The following is a 15,317-nucleotide window of genomic DNA, read 5'->3' as shown; positions in this document are numbered from 1 at the left end:
AACCGCGTGGCGGCCCGTGGCATAATGGCAAGACTATGTTTTGGCACATAGTATTTTATTTGGTATGATATATGTATGGCTCATGGTTATGTATGGCATGTATGGATCAGTTGATATGTATGGTATGTGGTATCTGGGGAACTCAGTAAGTTTCGTGTTTATGGCCTTCAACTATTTGTTTCAGGTACTAACGTTTTTCCAAGGAAGGATCTCGGGGCGATCACAGCGTATCACACCATGTTTTCCGCACTAGATGATCTTTGGGATTTAAAACTCTGATAATTGTTTTATTAAGAATGCTATTAAATGATTGAGCAAAATTTATTAAGCGGTTTTTAATTAATCAAAACGAAATTTTTGGTCTTAAATTTTGGGATGTTACATTTACGCTATCTAAAATACATATAACGGACACCTCCGTGGTCCGTTTGGCAACAACCACTAATCATGAAAACCACCCCGATGGTTGGTGGTCGGTAGTGCTTGGTAGTTTGTGGTGGGGAGGACGAACTTTCTCTCTCTCTCTGACTCTCAACAAGTCTCTCTATATTTTAAATAATTAAAAAATGTATTTTTGTTTAAATAAAAAAAATAAGGATATAACAATGTAGAATGATTAGTATACCAATTTTAAACAATTGTTTGTGTTGATGAGATATAATAATGTGACCCCATCACATTTATAATTAGTGATAAATCTACTCTAAGGCTAAGGGGTATGGTCACATTCAACCTATCGAAAAAGTGATGTCACCTCATCGCCATGTCAGCTCCACTACCAACCCACTAACTCTTGGAAATGGTCACCACTCCACATCATTTTTTCTTTTTATTTTTTTATTTTTTTTACATTAGAATAATTTAAAAAATAATTATTAAACAACAATAAAAACATAAATACTAATTAAAAACATTTTACATTAATTTAAACAACAGAAATTTAAAATCTACATTACTTAAAAAAACATTATCATTTAAAACCTAAATTACTAAAAAACATAGAAAATATTACTCGTCGTCCTCCTCGTCGTCATCCCCATCTTCGTCAATTGCCATCGTGTTGCTGGAATTGTCTCTGTCATATATGCTCAGTCAAATCATAACGTAAATTGTGATGTGTTTCACAGTTTTGTATTTCCAAAAGTAGTGTGAAGTATGCAGGGCTGCCGACTTGTATTACTGCAGGTGGGTTAAGAATATCTTCTGGATTATAAATACAAATAGCCCTACCCTCTTCTTCTATTATCATGTTATGTAAAATAACACAAGCAGTCAACACCTTCGTCAATTTTGCCCTATCCCATGACCGTGCCGGATGTTTGATAATGTGCCACTTTTGTTTGAGGACCCCAAACGCCCGTTCCACATCCTTCCTTGTCGATTCTTGTGCTAACTTGAACAATTTTCGTTTTTCATCGGCCGGAAATGAGTACGACTTGACAAACGTAGCGTACTCTGGATATATCACATCACCAAGGTAATACCCATAATTATATTGATGTTCATTCACAACGAACGACATGTTTGGTGCTTTACCCTGCAAAATATCATTAAATATCAGAGAGGCTCCAAGCACATTCAGGTCGTTGTTTGACCCCGCCATACCGAAGAATGTATGCCAAGACCATAGGTCATGTGAAGCAACGACCTCTAGTATAATAGTCGGCACGCCATGATCACCTCGTGTGAATTGACCTCGCCATGCATTGGGACAATTTGCCCACTCCCAATGTGTACAATCAATGCTGCCAAACATTCCTGGTAAGCCATGTTTAGCTTCATGTGTGACATACAACTATTCGATATCATTTCTAGTTGGATGTCACAAATATATGTCACCATAAAGCTCTATGACATACTCACAAAAAAGATAAGCACATTCTCGCCCAGTCCTCTCAGACATTTTCAGATACTCATCTGACGTATCTGCTGCTATGCCGTATGCCAATTGTCTAAGGGTTGTTGTGCATTTTTGTAATGTACTAAAACCACGTTTACCTCTTGCATCTCATCTCAATTGGAAGATGATTACAAAATATCATAATTTTTTTTTTTGGAAATACTCGTAAATAATGGATCGTTTCTTTACGTATATTTTGAAGTTTTCATTCGGGCCCCCAAGTTGTAACGGACGTGTTCTGCCCCTGCATTCCCCTTCCACCCCTTAATTAAATAAATCTTTGAAAAACACGTTTGATGCTTTCTTAATTTTCTTTCATGGGAGATGATTTGTATACAACAATTTTTCTCCATCCATAACAATTGGTGTTTTAAAATGTTGTACTGTACAACTCAATAATGCATAAACTATTGTGTATGGTAAAAAATTGTTGTGTACGAATCACTTTCCTTCTTGCGGACTCCACTCCATTTCTATACCTTCGCCTTCTATCCTTAATAAAAGAAACAGAAAAACATATTTTTCTTGATAGTTTTTAACTTTCAACTCCTAAAATGAACTCCAAAACAAGACGTTAGATTAGTTGGGGAAAGTATAAACATATAACGAGGTACGAACAAGTCAACAATTATGCCTTTAGATGGTTGTTTCCAAGAACCTCTCTTGGGTGTAAATGCCTTTAACCAGCATCCAGAACATCCCGCTCTAACATCCCAAAGTCTACTCCACTTCCGACATCGAAACCCACGTGGCACGACCTCCCCTTACTAGGAAAAGTCCATAATTTGACCAACGACCAAATATCCATCTCATTATATTCTTTTCAAATCATCGAAATCATATCCACAATTTCAATCCTTTTTTATGCTCCCTCTCTCTTTCTTCGCTTTCCTTTGATGATATGAGCGGAACCATGTCAAGTTCCAACAATCAATGGCTTCAATTCTACGAAAACAACCAACCTACAACAGTACAAAGCTCGTCCGGTGACGCCGCCACTGATGCGACGGTGGTCACCAACACCACCACCACCAGCAACAACACCGGTGTCTCTAATCAGCTCAGCAAGGTAACAAGACCCACAAATAGTCGAAGACGATCAAGAGCTTCAAGGAGAACTCCGACCACCTTACTCAACACCGACGCCACCAACTTTCGTGCCATGGTCCAACGCTTCACTGGTGGTGGCAACACCGGCGGCGATGTAACTTCCACTCCATATCTATCAAACGAGTCATCCGTTACTTCTTCTCATCAGTTGTTGAACACTTACAACAATAATACATATAGTTTCACTGATGGGATTCGATCAAGTAGCCCGGGGGTTGCGCTGCGTCCTAATGATGGCTATAACGTGCAGTTCCGGCAACCACAAAGCCAACAGTATTTCACGATGACGGTGGAGGATGGTGGAAGTACCACAGCTAACGATGGTGGTGATGAACATTTGGGGTTTAGACAGAGTGGATCTTATAATTGGTAAGGAGAAGAATTATATGTTATGATCAAAGTATAATTAGAAGAATAAAAATTATAGGGTTCTCGATCTTTGCACTAGTTCCTTTTTCGACTTGTAGTCGAATAAAGTTACGTGGTTTAAATCTATCTTAATGTATACTCAAATTATTTGGAACTTTTCTTCAGTTCTAGTTGCTAACTTAGGTTATGGATCTCATATACGTACTCAGAGGCCAAATCAACCATTGTAAATATCGTTATATTATTTCTCATTTGCTTCTAGTTTGGATAGAAGTTAATATAATTATACATCATAATGTTAACTTTGTCATTTGTTTACTAACAGTAGTCATTATATTTTTATAGTGGATTTCTGTTGATGAAAAAATTGGTTTAACACTAAATTAGGCAAGTATCTTCGAAAATATGTATTTAAATAATTTTTACCTTCATGCTTACGTACGTTTTTTTAAAGGCAACTAAAAGCTTTAAAGAATAATTTAATCATAAACCAATGTCATGCAAAATGTTTTTTTCCCTTCAGAATGATTGTTAATTTTGCTAATATATGCAACTCAAAGAATATAAAAGACAAGATAACATCGCAAATTTTCTTCTTATTTTACTCAAATTTGCAAATCTATTTCATGTTTTGCAATTGTCTCAATATCGTCCTTGACTTTGCCCTTTTTGTTGCGGGAAATCTCCAGAAAAGTCCTAAAATTTTACCCTAATTTACGAAAAAGATCCAAACTAATTTTTGTTTACGAAAAAGCATGAATTACCGGTAAAAATGGCGATTTGACCCCTTTTTCCCGGTTTACCGGTTTCATTACTTACCTGTTTCATTAAAGTGTCATTATTTTATCCTAATTTACGAATAAATCCTAAACTAAAATTTAGTGATGATTTGGTCATTTTCTCTATGTAACATACATTTTACTGGTTTCATTGCTAACCCGGACGCCTAGTCATTAAATGAGATGATGAGATGGATATGTTGAGTTATATAATGCTATGTTTAGCATAAAACTTGACATCCTGATTTATTGTATATTCTTTTGGAACATAAAATGCATCCAACAAAGACTGCAATAATTACATAAACTAGCAACAACTACGTTATTTTTTACGTTTATAAGAAATATCAAATTGTCTATCTAATCTTATGTAACCCAATATATCCATCTCATGAGACATCAACTCATTTTCTGCCCTTTTTTCCTGAAAACACACATTTTATTGGTTTCATTGCTGACCTAGATACATAGTCATAAATGAGCCGACGAGATGGATATCAAATCTTACAGTAAATGTAGCATTATATAACCCATTGTATTCATCTTATCAGCTAATTTAATGACTAGGTGTCTAAGTCAGCAATGAAACCGATAAAATGTATATTACATGAAGAAAATAGCCAAATCATCACAAAATTTTAGTTTGAGACCACTACAAGAAAAATCCTAAATAGCTAAGAAAACTTGCTACAGAATTGAAATCTGTAGCTATTCTATTACGGAATGTGCTAAAAAATGGCTTTTCGTAGCTATTTTGCTACGGAAATGGCTACAGAGTTACATTTCGTAGCTAAACTAGGAATAACTACAAAAAGTTACTACGTAATCAAAATCTGTAGATATTATACTACGGAATATGCTACAAAATGGCTGGCTGTAGCTATTTTTCTACGGAAATAGCTACGGAGTTGCATTTCCGTAGCTAAATCTTGAATTGTTGCTACAAAACCAAAATTTGTAGATATTTTACTATGAAATATACTACATGGTTGTTGGTTCTAGTTAGTTTGCTACGGAACTTGTTACGTAATCCATTTTCATAGTTGGTTGGCTACAAAATCGGTTACGGAATAAAAATATGTAGCTAGTTGGCTACATTCTAGAAATTTGTAGCTACTTTGTGACGAAAATTTGCTACACAATAAAAATCTATAGCTAATCTACAACTGAACTTGTAACGAAAATGTTAATCGTTGTTATTTGTGTATTTAAGTTGTTTTTGAATTTGCAAAATAACTACAAAATCTAAATTTCTAAATCTGTAGCTATGTGGCTACAGAATATTTTGTAGTCAATTAGTTACGGAATATACTTCCGTAGTAAAATACAAAAAAATATTTTACCAAAAAAAAATAAATTATTGTTTTTAATTGTGTTATGATTTTTAATTATAATTTAATTATGATTAATAAAAGTCTTTACATATTATTATAAGTTTTTTATTTACTCTTATTATCTTTATTTTGTTATATATATATATATTATATATATATATATATATATATATATATATATATATATATTAACATTATATATATACTAATTAAAGGACAACCATGGGTACTGTTCAGGTATATACAAGTTTTTTATTTACTCTTATTATTTTTATTTACTCTAATAAACAGTACCCAACCATAGGTACTGTTCCTCGGGTTAAATAAACTCCACTGGCTTGGTTTTCTTTTTACCGAGCTGGGTTGTTTCCACCTACCACAACTTCCACCGCCTTAGTTCGGGTATATACAAGTTTTTCACCGCCTTATCATCATACGATCAAAAAGATAAAAAGATCCACTTCCTTTCTATCTTTCGATTTTTGCTCCATTGCTCCCCTTTTCTTCTTCTCCAGTTTCGATTGGCTTTACATCGCTGGAAGGTAGTCGGTATGCGGTGGTGTGGTGTCGATTAGAACTCATGGAAGTGGAAGCAATTTGGTTATTTTCAAACCTTTTTTATAGAAATCCAAAGAATTTATGATGATTTTGTTTAAATCTGTTATTGGTGTTCATATTAACTGTTCTTCTTCGTGCAGTCAAAAATCGTTGATAGATGTTTCAGATGGAGTCATCGTCGGACCATACACCACCACCTACGTCTTTCTATCTAGGGTTCGTCCATGCTCCGGCGAAGCGTGGATTGGGGAGGAACGATTGATTTTACCGTTCAACACAATGATAAAACGACCGCTTCGCTCTCCTTCTGCCAGCTCTTTGTTCGATCTCCATTCTTGCCCTAAATCCCACTAACAATTCGAAGACGGGATCGTAAGGTGTTGAAGTGAATCATCAAAGAATGCTTCCCAGTTGTTTCCGATTTGACCAACACAGTTTAATCCATAAGGTTTATCTGCCCTAGTCTTGTGTCTTTCTTGAATCGATTTATGGACCCAGTTTATTATTTTCGATTCAAATTCAAGCCTGCTAAGCAATCAAAACTCAATCTGAAGGTGTACATGTTATTTTAGTGTACGTCTTCGGTATTTTGGTTGTGTGATGTTCTATCAGCTTCTTAAACCTTCTCATGTAATATTTTTTCTACTCCACAGCTGATATTCAACTTTGTATTGCCCTTTCTGAAAGTGTTTGATTTCCTTTAAGGTTTGTTATATGGCTATTGTTTGATTTCAATATCTTCTCAGTAGCTAATGTCATGTGTATCGTTTGATTTTTATACCATATCTGAAATATTTGTGTTTATTCATGGAATTATATAAAGTTTATGTGTTTTACATAATTGCACACTACCTGTTTGATTTTATGCTTGAGTGGAACTTACATTAATGTATTTTTCTTTATCCATTGGCTTATAGTTATAGGCGTTATGTCTTTTTTGAAGGATAATTTACTGTTTTTTCAACTAAAAATCATAACTTCAATTCAGTGATTAGTTTGTCCTTATTTGTATTTTAGACCTGAACTAAGATCGAACCCAAATCAGCCCTAGGTGCTTACCGTGCTTCCTCCTCATCTTCTGGTTCATTTTTTTATTATTTCTTGCTTTGTGACATTTGCACTATCAGATTATTATTTCTTGCTTTGTGACATTTGCACTATCAGTTTAAAAATGAAGGAGTGGATGGTTGGTAATGCTGGACGTGGTAGCAGCTACAATTTTTGGCCTTAATCATGGTAATCTTATAATAATAAAAGATCAAAGTTAGGTCACTCAATCCATTTATGTCACACCCCCAAACCTAGGATGGCGGAAACGTCCGAGGGTGGAGGACTTCATGTATAGTATCACAACAACGAATATAATAGTGCTCGAAGTATAGACAACCAACATAAATATAATTGAAAAAGTTACATCATAGTATATGTTTACATGTTTCTGAATCAATTACATTATATTGACAAAAATACAATGTTTGACGCCTTAGCGTTCCATCCTCAAAAGCGGCCGATTACCTGTTTACTGATTTCCTGAGAATACAAGTAGTTTTGAAAAAGTGTCAACAATTAAGTTGGTGAGTTCATAAGCTTTTGAAGGTGATGATAAAATCCTTTTCTTTGTAAAAGAAATGTTTGTTCAAGAAAAATCCAATATTTCTCTTATAAAATGCATTGTAGTCTTAAAAGTCAAAACCGAAATGTACAAATATTTTTCCATACTTAAAGTAATTTATGCAAGTTTAAATCGACATAAACTCGTTTAATTGTTGAAGTAAAACCCGTAAACCTTACATTTTGTTAATACCCCATGTGAGTTATTATAACCATACTAAGACTCAGACGACCTCATAATACGACGTTCTTCAGGCGTCGCAAGTTAAATGACACTTGTCACCCCAGACGTGTCGGTCTAGCTGTTGCATGCAGCTCAGGTGTGGGCTTGTCAGACCCAATATAGATCTATACATAACTATCACGCTCTCCCTACAAGAGACTCTGGTTACAATTTACAGGACTTTTGACTTTGTTACTATGAAGGTAACACGAAGCGAACGTCTCACAAATTTATTCATTAAAAGATTTACGTGAACTGAACTGAAAACCCCTTGGTAATGAGTTTGACTGGTTAATGAAACATAAACTATACCTATATAGTTTAACATAATTGTTGGTGTTGTGTATGAAACATAAACTATACTTACCATAGTTTATCATAAGTGTTTGTAATGTAAAGAACCTTTTTCTATGTAAGTCGAATGTACAGCAAAAACATATCTATGTTTATCATGCCTTGTCTTATACTATTAGTAATGATGGAGGATTCTTACAAATTAGTGAGGATTTTCTGTTATATAATTATACCACAACAAGAAACACATGTAAGATATGAAATCCTCAAAGATTAACACTTTGCTCAACATATTACAAAGTGTGATGAAAGTTATAAGCTGTTGATTTGTTTTTAACATTTCTGCACTGCCTTAGAAAAATCGCAGAAAATCATACGAAGTCGAAAACTGAATTCGTAAGCAGTTAGAGTTTAGAAAATGTGTCTAGTTTTTCCATAAATTTTATTATAATTTTTAAAAGTCTCAAACTGGTGTGAAAACGTTCATATTCACTGACTGGTCCGAATTCGTAGCTACAGTGATAGGCAGTTTTGTAAAAATCACCATAAATAGTAGAAAAATCGTATGGACGTGTGCAAGTATTCATTTTAAAGGTATAAACCTGAACTATTTACACCTAATACAGTTTTAGAAACCAAAAAGTTTAAGATGTTCAAAACAGTCCGTGAGTGAGTTTAACGTTTCTGATGAGAGTTGATGGATGAGTTTAGTTGTGTTCTTGGTGTTTTAACTTGTATTCCCCCCCCCCTCCCCTTAAAACTTAAGGAAAACATGAAAAGATAGGGGTATGAACTCACCTTGTTTGGTTTCAGAAGATGGATGATGAAGAAAGGAAGTGTTCAACTCAAGAACACTTTAGAAGATGCTTGAAGATTCGAAGATCTAACACACATATGATGATGTTTGTGTAAGATATCCATGATTTAAGTAGAAAGAAGGAGAAATAATCATGCGAGGAGTGATATTACTTACTAGGAGTAGACGAAGAGCTTGTGATCAGCCTTGGACTTTTCGAGATTAGAGAGAGATAGTGAGAGAGAATGAGTTTTTGCTTCTTGGTGAAGTGTGAGTGAAATGGGAGGAGAGATGAGGGTCTTTCTATCCTTGTGTCAAGGCACTTGGCTGAAAAGAGTGGAAAAAAGGACAATGAAATGACCAGGTATGGTGGAATAGTAACTGGGGATGGTATTGGAGTGGGTATGGGAGGTAACTTGTGTCCTTGCCCAAAGGATAAGTCAACACTCCACTCCATATCTTACCCACTATATTTTTAGTCTTAGATAATGATTACCCTCAAAATGTGATTAGATTATGGAAATATGGGGTCTTATATGTCAAAATATAAGTTTGGGTGAAAATCACGCGTTAAAATCACGAAAAACGGGCTCAAAACGCTAAAAATATTGAAAACCGGGTAAAAGTTGCGAATATCCGAAGTTCAGGGTCGGAGGTTCGGTCCTAGCCATTAGAACCGAAAGTAGATGGGAACCGAGAGTAGGGTTCGGTCTTGAGCAGCTTCGCATCTCGGACCCGAAGGTAGTATCTCGGACCGAAGGGTGAGTTCGGTCTCTTAGCAGGTTCGGTTCAGGAAGGTGGTTTCGGTTCCCAAGAGGTTTCGGTTCCTTAAGGGAGGTTCGGTTCCTAAGAGGGTTCGGCTCCTTAAGAGGTTTCGGTTCCTTAAGAGGGTTCGCCTCCTTAAAGCTGTTTTTCGCGTAAACTTCCATTTTCGAGCGGTTTTCGACTAAATTAAGGGTCGGGATGTCCTGAGTGATTATAAAAAGTTGAGAGAGATTTTGAGTGAGATTTGGGAGAGATTTCTCATACTTAGAGAGATTTGGGAGAGATTTGACATACTTAGAGAGATTTGGGAGAGATTTCACATACTTGGAGAGATTTGGGAGAGATTTGACATACTTGGAGAGATTTCTCATATTTAGAGAGATTTGGGAGAGATTTGACATACTTGGAGAAATTTGGGAGAGATTTCATTTGTGACCTTTTTGAGTGATTAGCTTTGCAACTCAAGGTTCGTAAACCTCGTTAAGCCATGTTTAAGGGTCTTACACACCCCTTAAAGGGTATGCAATAGTGTTTTATCGTTTTGCTACCTCACTTATCCCGTTTAGGGTTTAAGAATTTCAATCATACGAACTTTCCAAGTGATAACTTCTTATTAAAATAGCAAGTTGTACAGTAGCTAACATATTGCAAGCCCTAATATTCTAAGGTTAGATGAGTTGACCGGTTCGACTTATTGACTTTATTTGACTTTGACTAGCCTGAAAATCGATGGTTGTCACAATTTAAATCATCAAAAATTGAAGGCAACTTGATTACAGGAAAGCCATCCACTCCTGTCCCAATCATAGTTCTTGAAGGAGGTAATTACTCAACAGCTTCGTGAATGATAAGACCAAAATGTCTGTTTCGTGAATTCAACAACTTCAAGTATTTAACATACATCTATCAATATTAGGTGCTTACTCTATTAAGCTCATGCATTTAAAAATAGAAGAATCATTTTCTTGTTTAGGTATTCATGTAAACTTGCATCTGCTGTTATCATCATAAAAAATTTGAAGTCGGGATAAATATTGCTCTAATTGGTGCTCAAAGCTGTTGGTATTCTAGAGCATCTATGATTGTTTGTGTGTTTGTGGTGGTTCCAATATGAACTGTGTGACAATATTTGTAATGAATATTCAGTTTTGATGATTAGGGAACTATGTAAAAGGATTTTCAATTATGTAATATATCTATAAAAATCTATGTAACTATTAAAATTAAATTTATTGCATTTTTATATATTTCAACGAATATTATAAATGGAAATTGGATTTTGTTGAATATTTTTATCGTTATGAATTTGTTTTGGAACCTATTTTTGCTATGGAACAAATAGCTACGGAATTTGTTATGGAACAAATGGCTACAGAATTTGCTACAAAACAAATGGCTACAGAATTTGTTACGGAACAAATGGCTACGGAATTTGCTACGCACTCCATTGTTACAGAATTTGCTACAAAACAAATGACTACGAAATTTGTTACGGAACAAATGGCTACGGAATTTGCTACGCACCCCATTGTTACGGAATTGTTATGGAAGTGTGTTGTAGTTAAATTGCTACGGAATAAGCGTCGTAGCAAAACTGCTACGGAACTATAGTTCTGTAGCTAAACAGTTTGCTACAAGAAATATACCTACGAAATCTCATTGACAAATTCCGTAGCAAATTCTGTAGTTATTCTGGTTTAGCTACGGAATTTTAGCTTTTAGCTACGGAATTTTTTCGTAGCTAAATCGAAATTTTCTTGTAGTGGACTTATTCGCAAATTAGGGTAAAATAATGGGACTTTAGTGAAACTGGTAACTAATGAAACCGGTAAACCGGAAAAAAGGGGTCAAATCGCCATTTTTACCGGTAATTCATGCTTTTTCGTAAACAAATTTTAGTTTGGGACATTTTCGTAAATTAGGGTAAAATTTTAGGACTTTTCTGGAGATTTCCTTTTTGTTGCATATATCATCTCCTTATGTTTTGTTTGTTAAGGACCTTATCTGCAACGAAATTCAAATTCATGGACGACTTTGGGACAATATGAAATTTTGGACTGGACTTTTGATTTCTGATATAGTCATAGGGGCCATTTTGTAATTACTCTAATTATACTATATAAATCTTGATTAAAAAAAAAAAAAAAAAAAAAAAAAAAGGAGTATCTCTTTTTTCTTTAAATATTTGATTTTATTTATATTAAAAATCTTTCGAATATTTTGTCGGTATGTTTTTAGATTTGGTCGGTTTTTACTAATTATATGTTCATAGCTTTTTTATGCTTTTCTCATCAATCAAGTAACAAAAGTTTTTTGTCGGAAATGAGCGGTCATTCGAAGGCACATTCACATTAGACCGAGGAAAAAGATATTTCACAAATATAAACACGATATAGTTTATTTTAATTAATCTCTCTATCTAATAAATGAATAGAATTAATCTTATTCTGACATGTGTCAAACTATTAAATCAATAATACGTCACATGTCATTGTTTTGGTTCTCCAATTTGAATTTCATTTTACAACTCATATTCATAAATACTCATAAATTTTTATATGGTAACAAAATATGTTAATATTACCCACCGCACCTATCCCCCGATTAAAGAATATTTACCAAATTTGGTTACACTTATTATGTTTACATTTTCAAGAAATTCAAGAAATATTAACGTTAGTAGATTTTGAGATTTTTCAACGTCACGAGAGATATATTAGACCCGCATATGTATTAAAATATTCATGCTTTAATTTTTTTTTACGAATTTATAAGTTTTTTAATTACAAGAATTTTTTTGTCGTATGAATTTTTTTTTCAAAAGTTCAGAAACATATTTTCCCGCTTATTTACCATGTGTACGCATATCAAATCCCTGAAATTCCTAAAAATTAACAAAATTTCAAAGAAATTAAAGATATATCAAAATTAACAAACATGATTGACCAAATCAACATAATTTATCATTCAAAAATCTAAAATACCATAATGATAAGCTAATTTTAATTTGTATTGAATACTTTCCATATCAACATTATCTTCAATATCACCAATGTACAACACGCAAAATGATTTTAATATCTTTGTTTTACAATGACAATTAACAAGACCCAATGACAATCTTTATCTAAGGTTAGTTTGTTTTTAAAAGATCCGATTTTTATAATGATCAATTGTATGTTGCTCTATCTAGAGTTCAAAGTAAAGAATGATTAAAATTGTTAATTTTAGAAAATGATGGTAAACTTACAAATAAAACTTGTAATGTTTTTTATAAAGAAGTTTTTAGAAATTTGTAAATTGTTTGTAAAATATTATTTCTCATAACATGTTTTATTATTATTGTTAATAAGACTTTGTTAATTTTTCTTTTATAATTCCTTATTTATTAATAATATATGTTTATTTTAACAACTTAATTTTCTTAATTTTCTGATTTATATACCAATTTTAATTTTGTAACCGTGGTTCCCACGGATTATAAACTAGTTACTTATATAAATAATAAACTTTATTCCGATTACACATAATTATTTATATTTTTTATATACACATTATAGCTAAAAACTTGTTTATCATAAAATATCGTTATTATCTGATAGTATTATGGAATTTACAGATATGTATCAAAAAGTTGAATGACTAAATTCGTACATGGAATAAGTTTTATACTTTTTTTGTTAGAGTTTTCAAAATTGTTACGATTTTTGTCCAGACTTATCAAACTTTTTTCTTTTATAAATCGACCCAAATTAGGTTTTTATCATACCTTCTTACTATTTTTTTTAACTTTCTATAAAAAATTATAACTTTTTTTCAACTTTTTTAATATTTTCTTACAAATTTTTTTGTACTTTTTTAATATTTTTATATGTTTTTTATACTCTTTTCTACAATATTTTTAGAACCTTTTTTTAAAACAAATTAGAACATTTTTAAAATTGTATTACAACCTATACAAATCATTGATCAAATATGAAATAAATAGAATCCATAGAACCAACCAACACACAAAATAGATTGAAGCCTATTAAATCAACTTTGTTACGAATATAGAACAAAATATACGTGAAACAAACCAACACTCACATATATTGATATGTTCTCTTTTTCTAAGTTTCAAATGTGTTGGTTTGTTTATGTGTTTAGATGTGTATTTCTCTTTCTATACTCTAACAAAGTTAGTTTTATGAGTTTAACATCTATTTTTGCATCGGTTGTTCTTTAGATTCTGATTAATTCCCATATTTGATCTATTTTTTGTTGTTATTTGTAAAAAAAATTAAAAAAAATTGTTGAAAATGTTGCAAAAAAGATTTAAAATATTATAAAACAAGTTATAAAAAGTGTAAAAGATGTTATAAAATAAGATTTAAAATTTTGTGAAAAACAATCTGAAAAAAACGTTCTAAAAAGCGTTGTAAAAATGTTATAAAGAAACATTGTAAAAAGTTAGAAAATGAAGTTAAACAAGTTGTAAAAAATATAAAATCACTATAAAATCAAATAAGAAACTTTTAAATGAATAATTAAAAAGTTGAACAACAATTAAAAATATATATATATATAAAAGACACTATAACAAAGGCTCTGAAAACATTTTAAAAGAAATTAATATATATATATATATATATATATATATATATATATATATATATATATATATATATGTTTAAAGTGTAAAAAGGAAAAAGAACAAAAAAAAGTTGTAAAAGAAGATTAAAAGAGTTGTAAATAAATTGCAGTTTTCTATAAAAGTTTCAAAAGGGTAGTAAAAAGGTTTTTTATACTAATTTGTAACGAAAAACTAATTTCATAGTGATTTTATAAAAATGAGTTTTGAATTTTTGAACCTGTAACAAAATTTAAAACTCTAGGCAATAAGGCTTCTTGAAGTGGACTCGACAATTACCACGGCTAGTTCGCCGAACACCCGGCCGAGCCCTCGGCATGCCAAGTTCGGCTCGGCAACTCGACATAAATGTACCGATGAGAGAGGGTGTGTGGGTTTGAAAGATTTGAACGTTGGAAGGGTTTTTGTGACCGTTTTTTTCAAAAAAAAAATCCCCCCTTTTTACCGTATATAAATACCATTACATATTCTATTTTATCCCACTTCACCATCTTCATTTTTTCGCTCAAACAATACAATTTTTGTAAAAAAATGGTTTCCCCTTCCAACCGAAAAGCTCAAAAAATACAAAAATAAACACCCAAAACCCAAACATCTCACCTTCTTCACCAAATTTCATTCAAAATCAAAGTGATCGGCCTATTTATTCTCCACAAAATTTACACTTTGGTGGTGTTTACTACTCATTTCAAGCCCAAAATCAACCTCAATACCAAAATCAAGCACAATACCAAAATCAACCTCAATTCCAAAACCAACCACAATTCAAAGACAACTTCAATTTCAAAATCAACCACAAATGAACTTCTCATCCCAAATGGAACATGACTTCAATCCATTTGATGATCTTCCCGACTCCCCAATGAATTTCCAAACTCAATGGGAACCCGAAGTCGTCCCCGAAATGGAATCGAAGTCGGAAGAGAATCAACCACACCCAAAAAG

General features: G+C 32.7%; 2 protein-coding genes across 2 annotated transcripts; one reads left to right on the top strand and one right to left on the bottom strand.

Annotated features, from left to right (window-relative positions):
- Window positions 1-1,078: 1,078 nt before the first annotated feature.
- LOC145112308 (uncharacterized) lies at window positions 1,079-1,603 on the bottom strand. The gene has a single exon (XM_079048484.1). It carries the CDS (start codon window positions 1,601-1,603, stop codon window positions 1,079-1,081), a length of 525 nt encoding a protein of 174 aa, XP_078904610.1.
- Window positions 1,604-2,733: 1,130 nt separating this feature from the next.
- Window positions 2,734-3,689, top strand: LOC145112996 (uncharacterized). The gene has a single exon (XM_079049107.1). The coding sequence runs from the start codon at window positions 2,802-2,804 to the stop codon at window positions 3,381-3,383; it is 582 nt and encodes a 193-aa protein (XP_078905233.1). The 5' UTR covers window positions 2,734-2,801; the 3' UTR covers window positions 3,384-3,689.
- The last annotated feature ends 11,628 nt before the right edge of the window (window positions 3,690-15,317 follow it).

This window comes from Lactuca virosa, chromosome 5 (genome assembly GCF_052849685.1).
Source record: "Lactuca virosa cultivar CGN04683 chromosome 5, Lactuca_virosa_CGN04683_v6, whole genome shotgun sequence".
In the NCBI taxonomy this organism is placed as follows: domain Eukaryota; kingdom Viridiplantae; phylum Streptophyta; class Magnoliopsida; order Asterales; family Asteraceae; genus Lactuca; species Lactuca virosa.
The sequence above is the reverse complement of the archived record's forward strand: the minus strand, read 5'-3'. Positions and strand labels throughout refer to the sequence as shown.

Bases quoted from the DNA above. Each gene is read 5' to 3' on its own strand.
- LOC145112308 (XM_079048484.1), bottom strand. From the start codon at position 1,603: ATGGCGGGGTCAAACAACGACCTGAATGTGCTTGGAGCCTCTCTGATA.
- LOC145112996 (XM_079049107.1), top strand. From the start codon at position 2,802: ATGAGCGGAACCATGTCAAGTTCCAACAATCAATGGCTTCAATTCTAC.